The sequence below is a fragment of the Phocoena sinus genome, chromosome 10 (genome assembly GCF_008692025.1).
Source record: "Phocoena sinus isolate mPhoSin1 chromosome 10, mPhoSin1.pri, whole genome shotgun sequence".
NCBI classification, from domain to species: Eukaryota; Metazoa; Chordata; class Mammalia; order Artiodactyla; family Phocoenidae; genus Phocoena; species Phocoena sinus.
In genome coordinates this window covers 16,093,298-16,120,226 of record NC_045772.1, presented here as the reverse complement: position 1 = coordinate 16,120,226, position 26,929 = coordinate 16,093,298, and the positions used below count along the sequence as shown (strand labels likewise).

The 26,929-nt window shown below is 40.3% G+C and overlaps 1 protein-coding gene and 1 non-coding gene across 3 annotated transcripts in view; both read left to right on the top strand.

Moving 5' to 3' along the window:
• The window catches only part of POLR3B (RNA polymerase III subunit B), a 130,650-nt gene that overhangs the window by 61,582 nt on the left and 42,139 nt on the right, over positions 1 to 26,929 (top strand). For both annotated transcript variants that reach the window (XM_032646258.1, XM_032646257.1), the window contains exons 15-22: positions 2,498 to 2,660; positions 3,905 to 4,058; positions 6,992 to 7,066; positions 7,656 to 7,754; positions 13,034 to 13,161; positions 21,305 to 21,514; positions 23,885 to 24,043; positions 25,557 to 25,674. In XM_032646258.1, the coding sequence (XP_032502149.1) occupies positions 2,498 to 2,660; positions 3,905 to 4,058; positions 6,992 to 7,066; positions 7,656 to 7,754; positions 13,034 to 13,161; positions 21,305 to 21,514; positions 23,885 to 24,043; positions 25,557 to 25,674 (1,106 nt within the window). The remainder of the gene's footprint in view (positions 1 to 2,497; positions 2,661 to 3,904; positions 4,059 to 6,991; positions 7,067 to 7,655; positions 7,755 to 13,033; positions 13,162 to 21,304; positions 21,515 to 23,884; positions 24,044 to 25,556; positions 25,675 to 26,929) is intronic.
• Positions 10,929 to 11,035, top strand: LOC116761438. Its single transcript, XR_004352005.1, has one exon. It is a non-coding gene; the product is annotated as a U6 spliceosomal RNA (small nuclear RNA).

The following is a 26,929-nucleotide window of genomic DNA, read 5'->3' as shown; positions in this document are numbered from 1 at the left end:
GTATAATAAAGTTATTACAATTAAACTTAATTATTAAGAAAAAGAATTTTTAAAAAAAAGTCATGGACAGATAGAGCCCTAGGACAAATGGTGGAAGCTAGAGTATACAGACTAGATGTCACACAGGAGCATACACGTACACCTTCACAAAAAGAGGAAAAGGGAAAAAAATCATAGATTTCGCTCCTAAATTCCACCTCTTCAATTTGGGATCATTCCTTGTCTATTCAGGTATTCCACAGATGCAGGGTATATCAAGTTGATTGTGGAGCTTTAATCCGCTGCTTCTGTGGCTGCTGGGAGAGATTTCCCTTTCTCTTCTTTGTTCTCACAGCTCACAGGAGCTCAGCTTTGGATTTGGCCCTGCCTCTGCGTGTAGGTCGCTGGAGGGCGTCTGTTTTTTCGCTCAGACAGGACGGGGTTAAAGGAGCCGCCGATTCGGGGCCTCCGGCTCAGTCAGGCCGGGGGTTGGGGGATGGGGGAAGGAGGGGCACTGCGTGCGGGGCCGGCCTGCGGCGGCAGAGGCAGCGTGACGTTGCGGCAGAGGCCGGCGTGACGTTGCACCAGCCTGAGGCCCGCCGTGCGCTGTCCCGGGGAAGTTGTCCCTGGATCCCGGGAACCTGGCAGTGGCGGGCTGCACAGGCTCCGCGGAAGAGGGGTGTGGAGAGTGACCTGTGCTCGCACACAGGCCCCTTGGTGGCGGCAGCAGCAGCCTTAGCGTCTCCCGCCCGTCTCTGGGGTCCGCGGTTTTAGCCGCGGCTCGCGCCCGTCTCGGGGGCTCGCGCCCTCAGCCGCGGCTCGCGCCCGTCTCTGGGGTTTGCGCTTTCAGCCGCGGCTCGCGCCCGTCTCGGGGGCTCGCGCCCTCAGCCGCGGCTCGCGCCCGTCTCTGGGGTTCGCGCTTTTAGCCGCGGCTCGCGCCCGTCTCTGGAGTTCCTTTAAGCAGCGCTCTTAGACCCCTCTCCTCGCGCACCAGGAGACAAAGAGGGAAGAAAAAGTCTCTTGCCTCTTCGGCCGGTGCAGGCTTTTCCCCGAACTCCCTCCCGGCTAGTCGTGGTGCACTAACCCCTTCAGGCTATGTTCAAGCCGCCAACCCCAGTCCTCTCCCTGAGCTCCGTCCAAAACCAAAACCCGAGCCTCAGCTCGCAGCCCCGCCCGCCCCGGCGGGTGAGCAGACAAGCCACTCGGGCTGGTGCGTGCCGGTCAGCACCGATCGTCTGTGCAGGAATCTCCCCGCTTTGCCCTCCGCACCCGTCGCTGTGCACTACTCCGCGGTCCCGAAACTCCCCCCTCTGCCTCCCGCAGTCTCCGCCCGCGGAGGGGCTTCCTAGTGTGTGGAAACTTTTCCTCCTTCACAGCTCCCTCCCACTGGTGCAGGTGCCGTCCTTATTCTTTTGTCTCTGTTTTTTCTTTTGCCCTACCCAGTTACGTGGGGAGTTTCTTGCCTTTTGGGAGGTCTGAGGTCTTCTGCCAGCCTTCAGTAGGAGTTCTGTAGGAGTTGTTCCACGTGTGGATGTATTTCTGGTGTATCCGTGGGGAGGAAGGGGATCTCCGCGTCTTACTCTTCCGCCATCTTCAAGGTCCCCCCGTCGTCTCAAGTGTTTTTGTTTTTTTTCTTAATTTGCTGTATTACGTCCTTGTTTATATGTTTGCTTTAGATGTTTTTCCTCTGGTTGTACAGAAGTTTAAAAATATTTTTTTCATTTCCTTCTTACTTTGAAATAATTTCAGGCATACAAAAAAAGTTGCAAAAATAGTGCAAAGAATCTCCATGATCCTTCACCTAGATTCCCCAAATGTGACATCTTATGTAACTATAGCACAGTTATCAACCTCATAGCCCCAGTTATCAACTTTCATAACCCCAGTTATGAAATTAACACTGATAACAATATTATAATCTGTAGACCTGATTCAGATTTTGCCAGTTGCCCCACTGTCTTTTTTTGATCCAGGATTGCTCTCAGTTGTTGAGTCTCCTTAGCCTCTTATTCTGAAGCGGTTCTTCACTCTTTGTCTTTTATGACCAAGAAGCTTGGAGAGTACCGGCCAGTTATTTTGCAGACTCTTTCTCATTTCAGGCCAGCAGTTTTATATTTTTATGTATTCACAATTATCAATGTTTTCCTTTACTGTTTTTATACAGTGTCATCTTAATGACCGTGGTGTTCTGTTGTCAGGGAATAGCAATTTAGGCATTTGGTTTCTTTGGGGAGGGGACGTTTATAATGTCATCATTATTTCCAGTTCAAATAGTACTGTGCTGAGCATGTCTGTGGCTAAATCTACGTTTATATCCTTGCTTTCTAGTTCAGGATAAATTCCTCTAGGATAAGGGGTAGGTATATCCTTAAGGCTTTGTATGAATCTCCAAAGTGTTCCCTACGAGGCTGTACTGCTTTGCCTTGTCACCAGTGGAGTGGTGAGCTATTTTCAGACACAAACTGTACTTTGTGTTACTCATGTTCATTCTTAGAAATGACTGTCTTTTGCTTTTTAGGCATGTGGTTTGGTTAAAAACTTGGCCCTTATGACGCACATCACAACTGACATGGAAGATGGACCCATTGTTAAATTAGCCAGTAACTTAGGAGTAGAAGATGTGAATTTATTATGTGGGGAAGAGCTGTCTTACCCAAATGTGTTTCTTGTCTTTCTTAATGGTGAGTATATTATGGAGACATGTTGATCCTAAACAGTCTGTTTGGGAGGGGGAGGGAATCAACTATTATCCATGTATATAGAGCACAAATATACTTTAATTCTGCAGTCAAATTCTCTGCCACTGAGCTGTACCCCCTGAGTATACTTTAATTCTGGACCCAGGTTGATGTTAATTGAAAGGTAGAAAAAATGGTAACAGAAACAGTTATTCCATTGGCTGAGTGATCCAGGTTCTGAGACAATACAGCCATCAGAGCTAAAGGGTAGCTTTGACAGCTGGCAGCGTATGCACAGTGAAGTGAGGCTCAATACGGTATCTTTAAGTTCAAGTTAAATATGTGAGACGTTCTGCAGAAATAATCAGATCAGCCCTTATAGTGAGATGACTTGTATTCAGCCACTGAGTGAGTGATTGTCAGCAGCCTCTGGCGAGAGGGTCCCTTTCCTTCAGCTTCTGCTCCAGTTGCTTCTCTCATACCCCTTCCCACCCACTTGAGAGTCCTCCAGAGATGCTGCAGCAGGTGTGGCTTGGTGGCCTGGGTGCCTGTCCCCTCACAGGTGTGCTGCATGTGCTCATCCTGGCCTCAGCCCCCATGCTCTTCTCCCCCTTCTTCCTGCTCTGGGAGGCCTTCACCATTTCCCGCGTGGGCTGGTAAGAAGGAAAACAGGGCTGTTGGCTGCCTGCCTCGCTCAGTGAATTCTGGCAGCTAACGCTGAGTGGGTTCTTACTCTGGGTACTCACCCAGTACCTCTCTAAATCCTCACACTAGCCCTGGGAGCCAAAGGCCATTTTCCTCATTTCTCAGATGATGACAACAAAACCGGTTTAAAAATAGCAGTTACTAGGTGCTATGTCCAGTTCTAAGTGCTTTCCATGAGATCAGCTCATTTAATCCTCACATCGACCCTGTAGAAGTGGTAGAGGCAGTGTTCAGACCCAGGGGTCTGGACCCGAGTTCATGTCCCTGCACGGTGCTGACAGACGAGGAGACTGAGGCTGACTTCACCAGTGTTATGCAGCCAGGGCGTGGTAGGCCTGGCCCTGGACTCCGGTCCCCACCCCGGGCCGCCCTCGACCACTCCACTCTGCTGCTCCCTCCAGCCTTGTGGACTGGCTGCAGGCTTAATAACAGTACTTCCAAATGACTGCTCAGTGCTTCTTATTGTTTTTATTGAGTAGATATTTTAAATCCCATTAGATTTATATTTTATTTCGGTCTTGACTATTCTTCTTTCTGCTTAGGTAACATCCTGGGTGTCATTCGAGACCACAAGAAGCTGGTGAATACATTTCGACTGATGCGAAGAGCAGGATATATCAATGAATTTGTTTCCATCTCAACGAATCTGACAGATCGGTGTGTCTATATTTCCTCTGATGGAGGAAGGCTGTGCAGGTAGATGTGGCTAGAAAGAGTTGTTAAGATCTCTTTATGTTTGCTTTTGAAAGAAATGGACTTGTTTTTATTTTTGAAGCTGCTTTAACCTCTTTCATTGTTAAGATAAATTTAATTCACTTAGCAAACACCTCATGAATATGCATACTGGCTACTGGGGATTCAAAGATTAATGGGAGTCAGTCTCTGCCCTCAGAGAACTCAGTCCGCTGGGAAAGGCAGAAATAATTAGTAATAACAACCAACTCTGCGAGTAATAAGTGCTAGCCATTATTTATTATCTTAATAGATGTATTATGTGTAAGGCTTTAACTACATTCAACCCTATAAGGTTGGATTATTATTTTCATTTAACAAATGAGGTACCGGGGTTTAGTGAGACTAAGTAAATTACCCAAAGCCAGGTAGTGGTGGAGTCTGTTTTTCACCCGGAATTTCTTAGAATTCATTTGACTTCAACAGTCCTGATTTTACCCACTATATTCTGTTGCTATGAACTGACCTTTAAAGGATGAGTAGGATTGCTTTAAAGGATAAAGGAGGAAAGGAGAAAGGCTAAGGAATGGCAAGAATAAGAAACATAGAAGCATGAAGAGATACCATAACATTAGATCCGGTAGAAGAGTAGGTGCCTTATATTCATTCCGCACATATTTAGGGCCTATTTTGTACAGGTGCTGTGTCGGGGGTGGGGTTACGAAGATGAACATGACATGGTATCTGGTCCTTTGGGGACAGGCAGGGACTCCAGCTGAGGATGTCACCTTGTTTCATAGGCCTTCACTTGATTCACCAAAGTCTTTCTTTGTGGACCTCAGGTAGTGTGAGGGCACAAGTCAGTGAGCTGGCAGTGGTTAGAGTGGTGGCAAGAGCTTGGAAGTCTGCCCAGCTGGGAGAGTGGACTGCCAGTGTCTGTGTCTATCTGGCATCCTTGTTTCCTTCCAGTTACCCTCCTCATTCTCCTTTGAGGATTGCCCTTCCTCACTGGCAGTCTTCTTGGGACGGTCAGTCAGGTGCTGTCTCCTGCTCAGCCAAAGGTCAGGCAGCTGACCCAAGCCAGGCCAGTCAGACTGTCTCTCCAGAGAGTTTGAATCCCAAAGAGAATAGCTCAAGGGAAGAAGTGGTTGGAACAGATTCATCCTGGCAGCGATGCATACAAGAGACTGCTTGTTACCCCTGCCTTTCTGGATACTTGGGACTGTTCTGGCTCCTTTTCTTTCTGAGGCTGAGCATTGCACCTTTTTTCTTTGACTCTTATCCTTCTAGTAAATTCTTAGCCTTTTGGTAAATTCCTTAAAATTTTCTTATTTTTTTGTAAATTCCATCTTTGCTTAAATCTGCCAGAGTTGGTTCCTATTCTTTGCAACCAGAGAGCCCTAACTGATGCTATACCTGTGTTTGAATCCTAATGTCCCACTTACTGACTTGTGTGACTCCGAGTTTATTACTTAAGTCTCTGGGCCTTGATTTCCTCAACTGTAAATATGTAAATAACAATACCTCCCTAGGATTGATATAAGGTCTGGTAAGTGCCTTGTAGGGTGCCAGGCAAACACTGGATGCTTATTTATAGCTATTAACATGGTCCAATTAAGGGTGGGGAAAACACTGACATTTTCTAGCTTAATCTGTTTTAGGATTTTTCTTTTTCATTACATCCCATATAATATGACATAGCCTAAAAGAAAACTAGTTCTTTTTTTTTAGAAGTGATTGTATAACGACACAACATAGATCTGGCAGGAAGAATTAGTAGAATTCATTGAGTAAACTGAAAGGTAACTGAGGTGGCCAAGTGTGGTCCCCTCCCTCTCCTACCCCTGCTCTGCCATCACTTCTCAGCCTCTTAAGCTGAGCTAAACTGCAGCCCCAAATGAGGGAGGCAGCAGGGTCTCTGCTTCCCTGCCAAGGGGCAGCCAGGATTTTGAGGCAGTGTTGAGTCTCATGAAGAGTTCACCCTGTTCACTTTCCAGCAGCTTGTACCCCCTTTTGTAATTGTGCAGCTCCTCTTCTTAACTGTTTAAAAGTGCTCATTAGTCCTCAAATAGTTATTTGGACTTGAGGGTGGAGCGCACGAGTGTCTGCTGGTTACTTGCTCCTCTCTGTAAGAGCCGCTTGTCCAAATAGCAACAGCCCTTGACGTTTCATGCCGCGTGCCGTCCTTTGTGTTGGGTGTTTCCTCGTGATGGCGAAGCCCTCAGAGGCAAATCACCGCTGACAGTTAACAGGTTAATCTACCAGAACGTGTGGACCAAAGCTCTCTACCTTACGCCCATTACATCACTAAAAATCCCAAAGTGAAAAAGCTATATTCCCTGCAAACTCATGCCTACTCTTTGGTTGTGTGTAGCTTTAAGTACCCTGCTAGTGTAGCCCAGGGATGTTTGTCCTAAAGCAAGCCACTCTAGACAGCTGGAAGTCATCAGACCTTCACTACAAAATGCCATTGTTTTCCTTGGTGATGGTTCTCTGCCTGCTGACCTCTCCATATTCCCAGTATGAAATCAGGAGAGGCTTTTGGTATGATGGATGCATTTACACAGTTTTTAAAAATATATATTAAAGGTATTAAAGGTTTTTTTTTTTCTAGACTTTATTGAGTATCATTTCATACTGCTTTCTCATTCAGAACCAAATATTTCCAAAGATACTTGGAGAAAGGACTGTGTGTTTATACATGTATATGTGCACACATGAGCTGGTGTGTGCGTGTGCACGTGTGTGTGCGTGTGTATGTGAGAAAGAGAAAATAGGCCCCTGTGCACTCACACTTGTAAAAAATACCTGGTGTCCTCAAGCACTCCAGAAATAAGTTTGATCATATCTACCGCTTCCCTCATTTAACTATAGTAAACTTAACTGATTTAATTCTTTTGTTGAACTACTGTAAATCTGTTTTGTTTTTTGGGTTTTTTTCTGTTTTTCTATTCCAGACCCTATATAATTGTTAAGAAACAGAAGGCTGCAGTCACAAATAAGCATATGGAAGAGCTGGCTCAGGGGTACAGGTAAATAGCCAAAAGCAAAAGTCCTCAGTCTCCTTAATACTCATTTATGTGATCTAAACAGAAGTAATGTTATTTGATCTGAGCTTTTAAGAAAAGTATTACATATTTTCATTTTTAGTCTCTTAATTCCTCTCTACCAGCTATATCAACCTGTTAAAAACCTGTTCTTTTCTATGTGAACTTGCTTGGACATTGTAAAATATTTATCAATTTAGATCCTGAGGATTACAGAGTCTTGGTGTAAATTAGCACACTCTTCAGCGTTTCTAGGATGAGAAGGATATGTTGATGTAGACATCTGACGTACTGTGGGTCTCATCATACGGGGTTTTTAAAGTCATAGAAGGTATTTTTTAGAAGTGGGACCAGATTGACAAGAGCCACAGATGTTTTACTGTTTCTATTTTGGTGATTTGTGATAACTCTATGACCTAAGAATAACGTGTTTCAAATATCCCAATGTATTGATACTTTTTGGGAGAGAAAGATGCTTTGGGCCTAAATGAAAGCATGTATCTTCCACTATTGCATATAAAATACTGCAGTAAAATGCTATTTAACAATGTCCATTTCACCAATATTTTCCCAGGAATTTTGAAGATTTCTTGCATGAGAGTCTGGTTGAATATTTAGATGTGAATGAAGAAAATGACTGTAACATTGCACTCTATGAACATATGATTAATAAGTAAGTAACAACCATAATTAAAACCTGTTCCGGGGCTTCCCTGGTGGCGCAGTGGTTGAGAGTCCGCCTGCCAACGCAGGGGACACGGGTTCTTGCCCCGGTCCGGGAAGATCCCACATGCCGCGGAGTGGCTGGGCCCATGAGCCATGGCCGCTGAGCCTGCGCGTCCGGAGCCTGTGCTCCGCGATGGGAGAGGCCACAACAGTGAGAGGCCCGCGTACCGGAAAAAAAACCTGTTCTGATGATAGACACGATCTTCTTTTTTCATTTCATCTTCAATTCTATTGTGTATTCCTAGTAGGAACTGTTAGAAGTATACTGTTAAGGAAACATAACCCATAGTTTATCCCAGGAGTATCACAAAACTGCTAACGAATAATCTTTAGATTTAATTATCCTTCCTTTTCATTTTACACTCACTGTACATTTCTTAAAAGGAATTGCTTCTCTGATTTTAATACTCGATTACTGCCAAAATTAAACTAATGAATCAGGCTACATAATGGTGTATTTATCTGTTCCAGGGTTGATTTTGTCAGTGGATGTCTGAATTCCTGTTGTCAATGCAGGAATTCCCTACCTTGTATGTTGTAAAGATATCTCTAAACTTACGTGCAATATAGACATGAAATGGTGATATGTTCACAGTGTTTCTTCTAGAACAGTGATATTTTTAGGAACATCTTTGTTCCATTTGGAATACATTATAGGACATTTATATAACTTGCTGTCTGATGCATGTGGCTGAGGTACCACTTACCTGAAATTAGAATGTTTGAAATTATGCTATTAAATGGTTAGGGAGTTTAATACTGCCCCCTGATAACTATTTTTGTCTTCAGTCAGGAAAGTAGTTTTCTGTTTTCCACTACCAGATGAGATATAGCACTTTATTTTTGTCTTACTGTAATTTAATAAATAATGCTTTTCAGCAGAATTTTTATTCCTTAAAGGTATGAATCTCTCAAAAGTACTATTTTTATACCCCTCGTTTAAAGATTGACTGGAGGGCTTCCCTGATGGCGCAGTGGTTGGGGGTCCGCCTGCCGATGCAGGGGACGCGGGTTCGTGCCCCAGTCCAGGAGGATCCCACATGCCGCGGGCCCGTGGCATGGCCGCTGAGCCTGTGCATCCGGAGCCTGTGCTCCACAGCGGCGGGGGGGGGGGGTGGGTGGGGGGGGTGCGCAGTGATGAGAGGCCCGCGTACAGCAAAAAATAATAATAAAGATATAAAGATTGACTGGAGAATTATATGGTAACCCCACAAATAACGATTCCGTCCTGGTTGCTCAAGCCAGAAACCTCAGTTTCAGCCTTGACTCCTCCTCCCCTCTACACCCACATCTAATCTCGTAACATACCATGTGGACTTTCAAAGTATACCCGGAATCTGAGCTCTTTTGACCGCCTCCACCTGCTGCCCTACTGCAGGCCACTGCCATTGCTTGTCTGGATCCTTGCAAAAGGCTCCTGACTAGTTTTGCACTTGTTCCCATATAGTCTGTTCTTTATAGATCAGAATGGTCTCGTCACTTCTCTTCTCAAACCACGCCCCCAGCCCCACCCCACCCAGTGGCTTTCCATCTCCCTCTGAAGTCCTTACAGAGGCTTTCACGTTCCTACAAGGAAGCTATGGCTGCAGCATCATCTCCTCCCTCTCCCCCCTCACTCTGTTTTAACCACACTGGCCTCTTCATGCTCCTGCCCCAGCCCCTCTGCCCTGGCTGTCCCCTCCACCTGGAACGCTGTCACCTATCTGCATGGCTCACTCCTTCACATCCTCCAGGTCTTCACTCAGGTACCACCTTCTCAGCGAGTTTCCCTGACCACCCTATTTAAAGTAGAAATCCCTCCTCTGACCACCCCTCTTCGCTGCTTTATTTTTCTAGTGCTTAAATCTTAAAATCTGTAAAACGTGTATTTTGTTGATGCATCTGTGTATTGTCTATCTCCCGCCACTAGAAGCTTCATGAAGGCAGGGATTTTTCTCTGTTTTCTTCACTGCCATAAAGGAATATAACTATCAGTATCACCTAATCACCACGCTATCCCATACATCAAATTAATTTATTTTAAAAATAAGAAAAAATTGGTATTAATTCATACTTACGACATTTGTTAAAATGTAAAAATGCATAAAGTAATTCCCCATCCTGCCAAACTCCACCCTCCAGAAGTAACCAGTGCAAATGGTTTAATATGTACTCTTCTAGATTTTTTTCTAAGTGAAGGCAAACATACATACATTTTGCAACTATTTTTCAGTGTCTTGATTTTTTAACTTAATGTAATTAACATTATCATCCTGGATATTTTTCCACATTAATGTATGTATATATTTATATATATATATATAATTTTAATTGCTTTTTATTACATTGTCTGACTACATATAGATAACTTATTTAATTGTTCCCCTATTGATGACTATTTAGGCTGTTTCCAGTTTTTTCACTATTGTAAGCAACAGGTCACTTAGTCTTAATTTGAGCTAAATTTAAGGCCCTTATGCATAGTGAACAGGAAGTCTCCTATTTCCTGTTCAGGATAGAAACTTAGGGTGGTTATAATTTTGAATAATAATATTCCTCTCTGTTTTATAAAATTCAAATCCAGACTTATACAAAGTTTGGACTTTCAATAATTATTAGATAGTAAGGTAGTATACGATCTTATGTATGTTGTTGTCATGAAAAAAGAAGAAACTTAGATCTTTACCTTCTTCATTTTCAGCTTACCCCAATCTTTACATTGGAAAAAGTAGTTTTAATTTGCATTGGTCAAATTGGCAGTATATAAACAGAACAGTACATTTTAAACAAACTGTTTTATTCTAGGCTATAAAATGTCACTATAAGCTGTTTCTCTGTAAAAAACAGAAACGAAGAAAACAAAACCTAGAGCCCCTTCCCTCTCTGCTGACAAAGGCCTAAAGTGACTGAGAGGATTGAGGTTCTGCAAGGTCATAAGGTCAGAATTATATTCTTCAAACCAAGAACTACATGGAAAGCATCCTCTCTAACCAAACGAGGGACACAATTCAATACATGTGTAATGAAAAGCAAATAGCTGGTTAACTGGATAAGTGGGAGATCTTTTGCCATGTACATTGCAGCTAATTTTCCATGATGTGTTGGGTTATCTTGGAAATCACTTCTCTTCAGAAGTACTGTAGTGCTTGCTTCGGCAGCACATATACTAAAATTGGAACGATTCAGAGAAGATTAGCATGGCCCCTGTGGAAGGATGACATGCAAATTCGTGAAGCGTTCCATATTTTTAAGAAAAGATGAACATAAGACAGATAATTATTAATCTATTTCAATTTCACCAGTCACATAAAAAAGAAGAAACATCTTCTTTGGAAAATTATGAAATAGTAAATAAGAACATCTCATTATATACCTATGAAGTATTATGTTGATATATAATGTATATTTAAATTGTAATACAAATGTAAGAGATGTTATGGTAAATCAGATCCTCTCAATTTGTTGATTTCAGTGGAATTTGGTACAATTATTTTGTATTTCAATTTGACTATCAAGAATAAAAAAAAAGTTATGTCATTTGGCTCAGGAAAAAAAAAAGAAGTACTGTAAACTGTTGAAATTATGATTAAAGTTATGCTTCAGAAACACTTGAGGAAGGGACAGAAGGTCATTGGAGACCACAGATCCTGGATGTGAGATCTGTTACTTTCAGCAAGACCTAAAAACAGTCTGGCTGTCCTTTCCCATTCAGATAGCTGAGTTGCTTTTTCATTTAGCCAAAACTGCATTTTCTGCAAAAACATATTATGAAAGTAACCAAGATTCTAACATCTACTACGTCAGGTCTTACTTTGTGCCCCGTATCTATAAAAATATAATGCAAGTCACCATATAACTTTAGGTTTTCTAGTAGCCACATTAAAGAAGTAAAAAGAAACAGATGAAATTAATTTTAATAATTTTATTTAACCCAGTATATCTGAAAGATTATCATATCAACATGTAGTCAATATAAAAATATTGAGATATTTTACCTTTTTTTCCTACTAAGTCTTCAAAATCTGGTGTGCACTTACACTGCATCTCAATTTGGATGCTAAATTTTCATTGGAAATACTTTTTTTTTAATGTATTTTATTTATTATTTATTTTTGGCTGCGTTGGGTCTTCATTGCTGCGCACGGGCTTTCTCTGGTTGCGGTGAGCGGGGGCTACTCTTCGTTGTGGTGCGTGGGCTTCAGTAGTTGTGGCTTGCAAGCTCCAGAGCACAGGCTCAGTAGTTGTGGCGCACGGGCTTAGTTGCTCCGCGGCATGTGGGATCTTCCTGGACCAGGGCACAAACCCATGTCCCCTGCATTGGCAGGCGGATTCTTAACCACTGCGCCACCAGGGAAGTCCCTCATTGGAAATACTTGATCTGATTTCATAACATTTACAATTGAAAAAGTAGAGTAATACATGTAAGTGGTTACAAACATAACTTAAAAAGTTTTAAAATAACTGAACTGAGCTATTTCAATATAAATTTGAGCTTTAAAATTAATGTAAGATAATTAAAATTAAGTAAAATTAAAAATTCAGCTTCTCAGCCATTCTAGTGTAACTTTTCAAGCGCTCAATAGCCACACTTAGCTAGTGGTTACAGAATTGGTCCCCATAGGTCTATAGTAACTTCTTAAAGGGGATATATTCCTCTCTCTAAAATGGTAATACAACTTTCTCATTGATATACGTTGGAAAAGTGGGGAAAAGCAGGCCACTCATCCATATAGTTATATTAAAAAAAATTTATTTTTAAGACATTTTATTGAAGTACAGTTGATTTACAACGTTGTGCCATGTAGGTATTTTTGATACTGTGTTTCTATGTGCTTAATATAGTAATTTCTTTAAATGAGTTATTATTATTAGTTAGTATGTAATGATGTTTTATTTTTTATATAGACATTCCATATTGTCTATCTCTTATATTTCTACAAATAAAAGTTTCACTCTTTAGTTTCACTGAAAAAAAGAATTTGCTGTTATATTTTATTTAAGTATATTTTTCTTCTATCATTTTTACTAGCATCAAATTTTATTGTTAGGAGGTTTTATTATTATATTGATATAAATGTATTGTATGTGTTTTTTATATATATATACATTTTTGTATGTATTTATGTAAACTTAAATTTTAAGTTTAGTCCTCAGGGACCTAGATAGTAATATTTTTTTATACCCTTTAAGAGATATTTATTTTAATACTTGGTGCCTAAGATGTCTGATTCTTAATTAACTTGATAGAGATACCACCCACTTGGAGATTGAACCCTTCACTCTTCTTGGCGTTTGTGCTGGCCTGATCCCATACCCTCATCACAACCAGTCCCCAAGAAACACATATCAGTGTGCCATGGGGAAACAAGCCATGGGTAAGAGTTCCTCCTTGAACTTGGTTCTAAATACTTGGATAAGTACTTATGTCTTTATTCTTTTTTTTTTTTTAACAGCTCTTTATTGGAGTATAATTGCTTCACAATACTGTGTTATTCTTACTTCACTAGTGTTGCATGTTGGGCCAGGTCAGGCGTTGCTAACACCTGAGTGTTACCAAACTCAGGAGGTTGTCTGTGGAATTCTGCAGTGCTTGTAGGTGCCCCTGTCATGTCTAAAGCTTAAACAAAAATGGAGAAAACCTCTCTGAACTTGTACTCTTGACCAAACAAAGGGATATATAATAACTATCACAGAATTACAAGGGGGTAAATATAAAGAGAAAAGCCCTATATAAATGTAAGTAGTTAAGCAGGAGAGATGGAAGAAAGAGCAGGAAAACTCGATGTTAAGGGAGGAGAGCAAAAGGCAATAGAGATAAAGATGCACAGTGTGTATTAGAATGTACTTAGTAATTGTCTGGGTGACAGTCATTGAACCCATTATATCCACGCAATTGCTCCTATAGCTCCTGAAACACTCAGTATGTGTCACACCATTTTCTGAGTTCATTTTCCTTTCTTCTTTCTATTTTTCTTCCCTTTCATTCATTTATCTATTAATTTATTTATCATCCGTAACATTTATTGAGCATCAATAATAAACCAATCATTGAGGCTGGAACCTTAAAATATAGAGATAACACAGAGCCCTGCCCTCAGTGAGTTCACAGTCTAGCAGGAGAGACCAACAAATACAACAGTAATTCAGTATAGTCTCATAAATGCCATAGTAGATGATAGCCAGAATCTAAGGGACTAAGCAGAAAAAACACCTAAGGTTAGAGAGTGGGTTGTTTCTGAAGACTAGAACTGAACTGAGCCTTGAAAGATACTGAGTATTTCTCACAGGTATGGAAACGTAAGCAAGTAGTGTGTGGGTCGTTTTGTATAGTATATGCTGTAGTATGGACATAGAAGCGTGGTGGAGAGATGCCATATGTTGGGGAGTTTGAGTTTTGTCTTGAAGAGGATACAGAGAGGATACTAGCAAAAAAAGTTTTGCTTATAAGCTTTTTTTGGAAATGTTTTTAAAACTCATTTAAATCCTAATAAGTTTAATAGGTTTTATTTTCATATATGTCTATGACATCAATATGACTTGTCATCTCTGATTTAAAGTATGATACAAAAAAAAAAAAAAAAAAATAAAGTATGATACAATGAGGTTCATAAAGAAACTGTAAAAGGTTTCTGCATTGCATTTGGGTAACAACCGGAATGCAGTTAGCTGCTCAGTTACTTATAATTAGCTGCAGTTGACCATAGCTTGACAATTAAGTCATTCTGTTTGTCCTACAGATAAAGAGTATGTATTTCCTTTCGAGTTTTTATATTGCCCTTTGGTTGGCAACAAAGACATAAGAAGCATGTTGTCCTGCTACCATTTACCTGAATGATGTAATGCCTGGACAGTTCAGAATAATTCCCAGTGGGAAAATCTAAACAGCGGCTCATCAATTTAGCCTTTCCCATTCATACTCAGCAGCAGTGTAGGCTGATTTCCCGCTTGTGCTTCTGACTTGCTAACAAGTTGAAATATACAGTACTGAATCCTGTGTGTCATGAAAGGGCTATCACTTCTATTGGGTTTACCAAACCATTTTGTTTCATGATGTGAATCCCAGCTGAAACAATACACCTTTTGTGTAGAACTTTCAGCAGAATTAACGGAAGACTAATCACTTCATCACTAATGCCGCTCTTTAGTGTGTTTGAAGATTGAAACAGAAAGAGCTGCATCTATCTCCACTTGGCAAATCTTTTTTTTTTTTAAATAAAGAAGTGATTGAATGAAAGAAATAATATTTTTATTTTTGTAACTCCTCTTCCTACCAAAAAAAAAAAAAGCCTTTTATTTTGTAGCCATGAGTATCTGAAACGTTCGGTTAGTTACCACACACAGTTAAGCAGGATCAGTGTGTACAGAAAGCCAATTCAGTGTCTGTAGAGTTCTTTTGTAGTTTTCTGTGTGAAGGTTTTTTTTCTCGTTTTGTTTTGAGTGTCATTTGCAATTCATTGTCTGTGTTTTCTGAGGTTGGTGTATTCAGCTGCTCTGACCCTGGGTCCTGCACATTTAGCTCCTTGGATACAATCCTCTGACGTGACTGCTGACGCTAGGAAGACAAAAGCCACTGAATATCTTAAGTAATAAAAAAAAGCCTTTGTTACTGTTCGTTATTATAAAACACCTGACTGGAAAGAAAAGCCATGAGATTAAAGTATATTTAAAGTTTGCACACGAGAAGGCCACCTTGCTCTTTGGACACTGTAGTAGCTGCGGAAGTATTGAGCGAGGTCTATAGGAAAACTCGCAAAAGGAAAGAGGCCGGCAGAGGGAGAGACCCAGAACAGAGACCCGGGTCTGAAGAACAGAGATCCAGAACAGAGACCTGGCTCTTTGAGTTGGACTTCTCGGAGTCATTTTAATTCCCTGCTGTCTTGACAGCTGATAACTAAAAGTCACACTATCCCGTTTTAAATATTAGCCATGCTGAAGACTATATACATCTCAGAGATTCTGTGTGGATTTTCTAACATAATATTTTAGTTGCTGTTCATCTGTTAGTCCATGTGGAAAGTGAAAGACAAGATCCCAGAATTAATTTGCTAAATACTCTTACCAACCTGGAAGTTTACTATATACCTTTTACTACCAGTCCCTCCCATTCAACAGAGTGAAAAAATAAGAGAAAGTCATTTCCTGTCACTACGAAGGAGACCAAGACAGCACAAACCACAGAGACTGAGAGCCTTACCTTGTACATAAGAGAGGGCTGACTTGATTCCAACATGAAACACCAGCAGAGGGTGTTTCTCAAATCTGAGGCTCTTTAAATTATTCATAAAGTTCAAGTTTCCACACAGCGTCTTACTGTGCTACTGGGGAACACCTCCCTTCCATGGATATGGCTCTGTTTGTTGTGACATGGTTCAGAGCAAGAAGTCAGGTAGACGTGTGTGGAAATGGCAAGGTCTCCAGGTCACTCAGTGCTACAAGTGAAGGCTGTGTGATGGGGCTGCATTGTATGCTCTCTCCCTGGCCCCAGACGCCAAGTTCACATGAGTCACACTTTCATATCCTGCCCATTTTATTAGTTGGCAATCCTCTAGTGGAACACTTTCTCCTCTTTAAAAGGATCTTTTAGTCACTATCAGCTCGGTTAATGAATATGCATCACATACCTCCTCCAGCCCCCGCTCCTTCTCACCACCCCTTCCTCCTTCAACTCCAAATTGCTGGGACTGTTTTGTTTTTTGTTTTTTTAAAGTCAGGAGCTAATGCAACTTCTGTTTTGGTTTTTGTTTCCAATACAGTCTCTTCTTAAGTGCGTAGTTCCTTCTCTTGTATCCCCCACTTTACAGTAGGATGGGATGTACTAGAAATAGGCTGGAGAATTTTAAAGTATTAAAAACACATAATATACAAAGATCCTCATAAAATGTTGTTTCATTCTGCATCTCCTCTTCTCCCACTTTCTGTTTGAATTTTTTTTTAGACTATTTACTTTTTTATCCATTTGGGGATACAAAATGAAAAGGTGTCTTGACCAAATTATCCCTGGCAATTCTTTTTTAGAATTCTGTTGGTTAAAAAAATATATGATCATTGTAGCTATTTTAGATGTAAGCTTATGTGACAGTTCCTGAGACTAGAATGTTAATAATGAGCACTTAAAATTGAGGTAAAATTGAAGTTCAGTATGTCGGGTTAGAGTTGGAGGTAGAATGGGTGGTATTGCAGGGTGATGGGTGTATATTTTCATTACTAATATTGTTAATACTAGTCATAATGAATGCTTCCACTTAGTGAATACCCAACTGATTTACGTACATTTCTTTTAAATCATCTTAATAATCCTGTCAACTATAATGCATACCTTTTTTATTTCTGACAAGGAAACTGAATTCCAGTTTGGTTGAGAAACTTATAAGAAGTTACATTATATCTGTTATACCGTGACATTTATAAAACTTACTAAAATTTTTCTCCACTGAAACTAACTTCTTTCCTGACTTTTTCCAATTCGCTGTGGGTCATGATGAAGGTACCTTCCCTGCTAGACCATAGATTATAAGTTCCTTGAGGACAGGGACTATGTCTGTTATTTATTACTATATCCCTTGGGCCTAGCCTAGTGCCAGTTTAGTAGGTACTTAATAAATGTTTCAACAACGAATAAATCTCTGAGCACATTAAAATTGTTAAGAAATCAGATGCAGATTTTTGAAAACAATCTTTGAAATGAAGAACTAAGTTGGAAGACATACAACCTGGTATTTAGACTTACCCTAAAACCACAGTATGATACTGACATAAGGGTAGACATATAGGTCAATGGGACAGAATCCAGAAATAGACCCACACATTTATGGGCAGTTGATTTTTGATGAATATAGCAGGGCAATTTAGAGGAAAGGAAAATCTTTTCAACAAAATAAAATGTCTCAGTATCTATATAGAAAAAAAGGAACATCAGCTTCTACCTCATACCATACAAAAAGTTAATACAGAATGAATCACAGCCCTAAATGTAAGAGCTAAAACTGTAAAACTTACAGAAGGAAACTTAAGCAAAAATCCTTGTGCACTCAAATCACCTAATATTTCTTAGATAGAACACAAATAGCACAAACTATAAAAAAGGGAAAAATTAATAAATTGGACTTTCTCAAAATTAAACTTTTTCTCTTTGAAAGATACTGTTCAGAATATGAAAGACACCGTTAAGCCACAGAATGGGAGAAGGTATTTGCAATACATATATCTGATAGAGGATTTGTATCCAGTATATATACAAAGAACTCTTCGATAATAAGACAACCCAAGTAAAACGGAAACAAAAAACTCAGACACTTCACAAAGGAATAACCAATAAGCTTATGAAAATATGTTCAACGTTATTAGTCATCAGGTAAATGTAAATTTCTGTGAGATATGACTGCACACTCATTAGAACGACTCAAATGAGAAAGACTGACGTTCTAAGTGTTTGTGAGGATGTGGAGCAGCCAGAATGCTCACACACTGATGAAAAGGTAACACAGTAAAATCACTTTGGAAAATTCTTAAGTTGTTTCTGAAAGTTAACCATACCCTCAGCAAACAATGCAGAAGCATCACTCCTATGTATTTATTCAAGAGAAATGAATACACAAAGACTTGTGCTTGAATGTTCATAGCGACTTTATTCACAGTCGCCCCAAACTTTATTCACAGTAGCCCCAAACGGGAAACATCCCAAATATCCATCAGCGGTTGAATGGATAAACAAAATGTATATTCATATGATGGAATACTACTTAGCAATAAAAAGGAATGAACTCTTACACACAGCCATGTGGATGCATCCCAGAATCATGCTCCATGAAAGAAGCGGCACATGAGTGTGCATACTGTATGATTCCATTTATATAAAGTTCAGAAAATGCAAACTGACCTATACTGATAAACAGATCCTTGGTTACCTGGGGCCAGGGGCAGAGAGAGGGACCTTTTGGGAGTATTGGGCATGTTCTGGATCTTGACTCTGGTGGTGGTTTCACAGATGCATATATCTGTCAGAGCTCATCAACCTGTACACTTTAAATGGGTGAAGTTTATTGTAATTCAATAATATTGATTAAATAAAAAGAAATTGGGCAAAGGAGGATGGAAAAAATAGTTAAATGTATAAAACTTCATTTTATGTTTCTCGGTATACATTTTCTAAACTATGTGCATCCTTTTTTTCATCTCACTTTAAAATAATAAACTTCTTCACTGTTTTAACGTACATTTACATACCTTGTTATGCCAACTTGTGACTCCTTAAGAAAGTTTTGATCAAGAAAATAAGAGTTTATAGGAAAGATTATGTCCTGGGTAGTAAGAAAATGAAATCATTGGAGATTATAGTTATACCAAAATGGGACAGTAGAAGGAGAATTCAGCTTATAGATAAATTCTTGTTGTGTTAGTTATTATATATATGCAGTGCCCTTAAGAAAACTGAAAATACTAACAGAGGCATCCCAGTTTGAGCACGTGCTTCACTGCAGGCTAGTGTTATAATGTAATTTCTACATGACATTTTCTCAAAAAAGCTTGCTTATTGGTAAAAGTAACCAGTCATTCATGATTTTTATAAAAATTGTGATGTGTGGTGGCATTTTATAATTTAGAAGTCGTTTATAAATCATGTTGTTAACCTACACACCTAGTTGTCAGTGCTGCTAAAGATGTGTATATATGCATATGCCTACAACTTCTTTAAAAAGTCTTTAAAGAAAAATTTCTGTTGAGATCACAAGCACCAAACTTTTGCTAAACCATTTCGCTGTTCATCTATTCGATGGTCAGTTGCAGTGCCCAAGAATTAAGTTCGGGGCCTGGTAGCACAATTTATAGCAGGATCCCATCTCTTTCACCATTGTTTAGGGGTGCAGGCGGCTATGCTTCCCTGCTGCATAATAATGCTCGTCTCAGGTTTCAGAGGACGTTTGGCAGCCTAGTGGGACATTGCCTGAATCCTTGTCTCATTGGAGCTGAAATCTCAACATAAATTTGAAATGATTTCATGTAAAAGAACCAACTTATTGTCAGTGAACAATCCAAGCAGCAACAGTTTTCTTTCTAAAACAGGAAGTGATCTATTACCAGGTATCCTGCCCAGTTTATTAGTTGGCACTAAAATAACATTAATTGGCAATTTATAGTGTAAACTTGACAAAAATTTGATGAGGTTCAGTTTAGCTGTTGTTTTTCAGCTGACGCTTGATAAATTTTCTAGAGATTTAAGCACAAATATGTATTCTCATAATTTCATTTACTTGACATTTATTGGGCATCGGTAGTGAGCCCAGCACTGTACCAGGTGCTCGTTTCTTTAGAGCCCTACAGATTTCATTATTTCTTTCAATAGTAATCGTCAAGGAGTATTGTACCATACCATTTTTGCTGCCTGAATAGGTTATTTTCATCCCTGAATTGAAATCACCATTGATTTAATGACCATAAGAGAAAAAGGTAAAGAAAATAAATACTGGGTTTTGGTATCTGCTCACATTAAAGCTTAACTCCATTAAATGGCACGTTAACGTCTTGGGGTGGATGAGAGTTGTAGATGCGCCACTCAGGGCAGGAAAGAAGAGATACCTGGGAGAAGCCCACGCTCAAGCTCAACAGTAGGACAAACATGAGTTTCCTGGTTTTTAAGGTCTCTGAGTAGGAGTGATTGTGTGTTCACAAGCCCAGGAGACTGAAAGCCTTTTTTCAGGCAGGTCTTTGAACCCTAATGCACCCCAATGGAGAAAAAGGAGAAGGGTAGGTAACATTCTGGTTTCACTTTCAGATGACAGTGATACCCCTCCAAGGTCCAATCAGGTGGAAAGGCGGATTGCTAAGGAGAGAAAAGCCTATCCCTGATTGGACACGGCCCTGGATTCCCTAGGGGAAGGGACCCTGCCTTTCCCCATTTTATCTCCAATGCTGGGCACAGAGTAGGTGTTTATTAACTGCTTAATAAATGAATAGTCAAGCAAATGGATAAGTCTGCTCTTCTCTGCTTTCACTCTCCTCTTCATCCTGTTCCCTCCCTTTTTTCCTGCTTTCTTTTCATTTAGAACATTTGTAATTGTTGATTTCTTTTGATGAAATGTATCTGTTTGTCCTACTGTATAAGCTTTTTGCCTCTCAGCACTGGGGGGTGTTCTCCAGTTGCAACTGGAAATGTGCCTGGAACATAGTAGAACCAAATACAGAATTGTTGACTTACATGTGAAATTAACCAACATGTGAGATTAACCAGTGGAGACTAAAACTCTTCAAATGGGATCAATTTTATAAATCCAAAAAGTTGAAATTATTTAGATTAGTACACCCTGAATGTGATTTTTCTTCTTTGTAGGATTTTTAACGTAACTGAGAAAAACTGTTTTTAAAAGTTGTTAATCACTATGAGAGTATTGCTCTTTAAATATTTGACCTGAAGATTTTCTTCATCTAATTAGTAAAATTAATGTGTTTATCTCTGTATTCATTGGTACCTAATTATTTGATATAATAGAAAGTTGCATTTCATTTTCTCCAATATCAATGAAGGTACCATTGGATACAACCAGCGGAACAGAATTGATACTCTCATGTATCTCCTGGCATATCCACAAAAACCCATGGTTAAAACAAAGACTATTGAGTTGATAGAATTTGAGAAACTGCCTGCTGGACAGAATGCGACAGTTGCTGTGATGAGTTATAGTGGCTATGATATAGAAGATGCTCTTGTTTTAAACAAGGCTTCCTTGGACAGAGGTAAGTGAATTTTCAAAGCTCTAACACCAAAGGTGCTTTGTGCAGATTTAGATACAGGCATGATCAATATGAAAGTCACTTGATGTCAAAATGGTAATGTCAGTTTCAAGTGATTTGAATTTTATAATATGCAAACAGGAGGTGGTGATGTCTTGGTGTTAACATTTTTTAAATGAATATTATATAGAGGTATTAGTTAAATATTAATAAGGAATCTTTTTTTTCCTTTATTTTAATTTATTGCTGACTTGAGACAATTCAACAGAAAATGTGTAAGAACTTGTTTATTTCCTAGCAGGAATTACAATAAGTGAAATATGTTTTTTGAAAATAGTTATATATTCAACAACAAACCTGTTTGAGGGGCCAGTAGCAATATTTGTATGTAAAAGGCTATTTTTTTAATTGTATATCTCAACCCTATAATGCTGTACCTTTTTGTTAGCAAAATGATAAAAGTACACATACACAAATCCTGGCTCATTGTTTTTACGTTTTTCTTCCCCGGTTTTGACAGTTTACTTTTGCAGGTCCCCACTTGGTGGTTTGTTAGCCATCACCTGATCCTCGGTCTGACTCCTGTCTTCATCATCTGTTTCTCTCCTTCCTCCCTGCGTACCCACTCTGCCTTCCCCTTCACTCTTCCTAGTTGCTAGGCAGCCATAATAGTACTCCTAGACATGTGTCTTTGGCATTAATGTTGGCTGCACTTAATTTATGCCTCTTTTTTTCCTCCAAATGACAACAGCCATGCTTTAAAACTAGGTGTTTTCCTTTCTGATTAACTGGTTACATTTATGCGGAAATCTGAAGACTTTGTGATATCTGTCAGAAACTCCACAACACAATTTAATGATCTGAGTTTACTGTCCTCTTGCTTTTAAGCTCCCACCTGTAAATAAAATGTCCATTTACACTTAGAAGAAAACGCTTCTGATTTCATGCAGTTCATATTCACACAGCACTCCAGCACGTTGTACTTAATGGCCGTTGTACAAAATTTCAAGATCATGTAATGTTTCCAAAGCAGCTGGCTCTCTGAGCCGAGTTTATTATGGCCATACACAATTTACCAGGAGCCATAATGACGAAGACCTTTCTCGAAGACACACAGATATCTTCATCTACTATCCAGCTGTAGAAATGTGTTGTTACATCGGATGGTCACCTTCATATTTAAAAAATTACATTAGAGCACTGAGATTTTATTTAGAAATCCACTCTTCCCTGATTGATTTTCTGATTCACATTCTTAGATTTCTTGAAAGAGTTCTGCTTTTGGTGGAGAATCATAAGCAGAGGATTTTACAGCCATGCATTTATTTCTTCAGTAATAGCTGGCATTTAATCTGGAGACTTTTTCCTGTTTAAGTGAACTCTGACATGGCTCAGTATATCCTCAGGAGACTAGAGGGAGAATCCAGTTTAAAATAACTGCTTGACCAAAGGGGAAAAAAGAAATACAGCCATAGCATGTTAGGAAATGTTATTTAGTGCAGGATTGGCAGCTCTTTTGAACAACTGACAAATCTTTTTGTGGGATTCAGTGGTTGAGTTTTTTGTTCCATCTACAGGTTTTCTTCTGTTCATTTTGCTTACTTTTCTTAATGTTTAGATTGTTAATTGGTCCCAGAACTTTTCCCTCATCCACTAGATAAATGTGGTCTAAAAATGTAATCAAAGTAAACTCTAATCTTCAGGGCAGCGGTGAACTGTCTCTCCCATAAAAATGATTTGATCGATCCTTTTTATTCTCTCTCCTCTGGAGAAAAATTAATGTTTTTGTTTGCTTGTTTGGGACTTCCTCTAAATGCCGAAATCAGCAAAAGGAAAACCTTCCAGAGAAGGTTAGCAGAAGTTATGAACCAAAATGATGTATGAGAAGAATGCGGGCTGGTCAGTGAACTCGGTCTGTCTCAACTCAGCCACCACCTTGCTGGGTGACCTTGGCCACTTAATTTCTCTGCTACTCACTCGTAGCACCTGTAGTATAGAGGGGTTAAGCCAGGTGATCTCTAAGGCCCTTTCCAGTTTTCATGTGCTATGGCTCTGTGCTCTCAAAGAATCCCAGTGACATTCTTAGGTTTCTCTCACTTTCCTCCAACCTGACAAGGTATATTCCATGCTGGAAAATGGTTGTAGAGATTCTAGTGTTAATATGGTTAGTAGAGATCCTGAGCCAGTTCTTCAAGTTATCAGATTGCTATATGGTTTGGCCAGTCTCAGATTATCTAAATGTAGAGCAGTTTGGGGGTGTTTTTTTGGCGGGGAAGGGAGGTAGAGTGTGGTGGGTTGTTGAATAACACAAATCTTGACCTCTCATAGTTTCATATTACTTGTGGTTCTGAACCCATTTTGGTTTCATTTTAGGCTTTGGGCGTTGCCTTGTATATAAAAATGCTAAATGTACTTTGAAACGATATACCAATCAGACTTTTGATAAAGTGATGGGGCCGATGTTGGATGCTGCTACAAGGAAACCCATCTGGCGACATGAAATTTTAGATGCAGATGGTATTTGTTCTCCAGGTAAAAGCCTTTAAAAATTTTTTTAACGTATACATTTTTAAATTATGAAAGTTATTCAACAGTATTTCTAAATGTTTGGTATACAGGGCAGAAAAAAATAGCAACCTGTAAAACCCTCTCCTAACTCAACCAGTGTGTGGTCACTTTTGATGAATTTCCTTCCAGTGTGTTTTTCTGTGCATACGTTTTTACATAACAGCAATCTATTCTAGTTATACTTTTCTACTTATTATTTTGAATAAAGCCACTTTAAGGAAATATTTAGAATAAGGTCGTGTCCCTGCATCTACACCAGTATTTCATCATTTGTGCATTTAGCTTACAGACTGACTTCAGAATCCTCTTTCACTAAAAATTGTGACTCTGTTGTACTTATAAACCTGTGATGAATTTTGTTGATACAACCCACAGCCCCTGCCCCGATGAGTCTTGTAGGCTAGTGTGGGAGACTAACGTTGATCAAAGGATCGCACACAAACATAGGTCAAATTACAACCAGGTTAAGGAATCATATAAGGAGCTATGGGGCAATTTTATGGCAAGAGTATTTGACCTAGTCAGGAAGGTCGAGGTAGCCTTCCCCGGGGAGGTGACCAGCAGCTGCAGGATAAGTAGAGTTAACCAGTGAAGCGGAAGGGGGGGATGTCTAGGCATGGGAAGGGCTTGTGCAGGTATCCTGCAGCTCGCTCACTAAAGGACCCAGAGGAAGGCCAGTGTGCCTATGGGGATGGGGGGGAGGGGCAGGGCGCAGTGTGGAGAAGAAAGTAGAAGGGAGCAAAGATAGAGGGGGCCAAATGAGAGCTCTTGAGGCTGCTAGGCGACAGGAGCTGCGGGGAGGTGGCGAGAAGGGGGGCTGGGTTGGAAAGGTGGCTACGAGAGGAAGTCCACACAGCCCTGCCCACGGATGCTGCCCAGGGGGTGAGTGCTGGGCGGTGATGCTGCATCCGCCGTGGTGCCCCGAGCCACGTGGTACATGGCTTCCCCTCCCTCTTGCTGCCTTTGTACTCTTAAACCTGGGTGCTGTGGCAGGGAAAATAAGCGCAGTGACAGTAGTGTAGTAGTTGGTCTTTGAGCTTACCATGAACAGGTACCAAGCAAAGGTGAGAATAGCAGGAAAATCAAAGAAATATTTGTATTTTCTCATTGTCCAGGTTAGGTTGGTGGTGACTTATTACTGGTTGAAATAACTAGTAAGTGGCCCAAACCTGTTCTAACACTCAAGGAGGTATTTTAAATTGCTACCTATTGACATGAATTTTCTCCCATTAATATGGTCTCCTAAATGAGTTTCTTAATTTTATACACAGTATGATCTTAATCTATGGGTTTTTCAAATGGGCTTGCAAAATTACAGACAAGCCCTGTTGAACTCTAGTTCCCACCGTGTGGACTCTTTTTTCTTCCATGTCTGGATTTCATGCACCAAGTCTAACCACATGGTTTTATGCACCAATAATCTTTGCGTTCCACACAGATGATAGTGATTTGTCTAACACCCTTCTCTCTTTCTTAGGTGAGAAAGTAGAAAACAAGCAAGTGCTTGTAAATAAGTCCATGCCCACAGTGACTCAGATTCCCTTGGAAGGAAGTAATGTGCCCCAGCAGCCGCAGTACAAAGATGTGCCCATCACGTATGTATTGGAAATACATTGAAAGGTTTTTAAAAAGAAGGAATAGAGGAAATTGGAAGTTAGCTACTTTTGGCTGGTGACTCCCAGATAGACATCTGCCCAGTTTCAGCTCCATACCAGCACCTGGACAGCAGGGGCCCCAGACCCAGATCCAAACCATCTTTCTCCCCTCGCCTGCCCCAGCCTCAGACATGCTCCTTCTGGGTCCCTCCCTTGGTGAGTGGCACTGCCATCCTGACTCCTTTCCATTACAAACCTTTATTTGGTAAATCCTGTGAGTTCTCTCTCCTTAGCAGTTCTCTAATCCACCGATGACAGCTGTAGCTGTCTGAGTTTGGCCCTCCTCTCCTGCCGGACTCGTAGTTATTGGTGACCACTTACCCGCCTCCAGTCTTCTACCTCCCCACATCTCTCAGGCTGTCTCTGTTACTGCCAGAGTAATTTTTTTCCCCTAAATTACTCATCTCTTCATGTTACTCTATTGAGCAACTAGAATAAAACTTGAGTAGATTGAGTAAAACTCTCAGTGACAGTGTTGTCTGTAGGATAAAGGCCAAATGAAATAGTAATACATACACGACTGTCCATGACCCTTGGCATACGTCTCTAGCCTTACCCTTTTGCACATTGGCCCCCATATTTCTAGTAAATTGTCTCTTATTCTCCAAATGTTCCATCTGACTTCAGTGCATTTACTCATGCTGCTCCCTCTGCCTGGAATTTCGTTCCCCCTGGTCAGGACTCAGCTGTAGGGTCCCCTCCTCTGGGAAGCAGTCCTTGATAGCCTGCCCCTCCCTGCTACCACTGTCATCCCCAGCCCCTGGTAGGACTGACTGTCATCTTCCTTGGGCCTTTCCTCTTCCCCATACCACTGATAACCTTCTTGCACTTACCTTTCTCTCTTCCTTTATTGGTTGTGTGTTTCTTTGGGGCAGGAACCATGTCTATTTAATCTTTGTATGTCCAGAGCCTATAAGGATCTGACACAGAGTAGACTCTGAATAATGGTATGAAAAACAGATAAGAGGTGAAGTGTGTGAAAAAATTGACGATGGGAGAGCTGAGTAGATAAAAGTAATATTTAAAAAGTGGTTAATAATTTGGAGTTGAGTAACAGGTTCCAGCTCAAATCCCAAGTCTGCTTTGTATGAGGCATGTGTCCTGGACAAGTGCTTATTAACCTCTCTTAACATCGGTTTTCCTATAAGTTTTCCTTATTCCTTATTTCCTGTAAAGGAATAACAACGTGTGAATA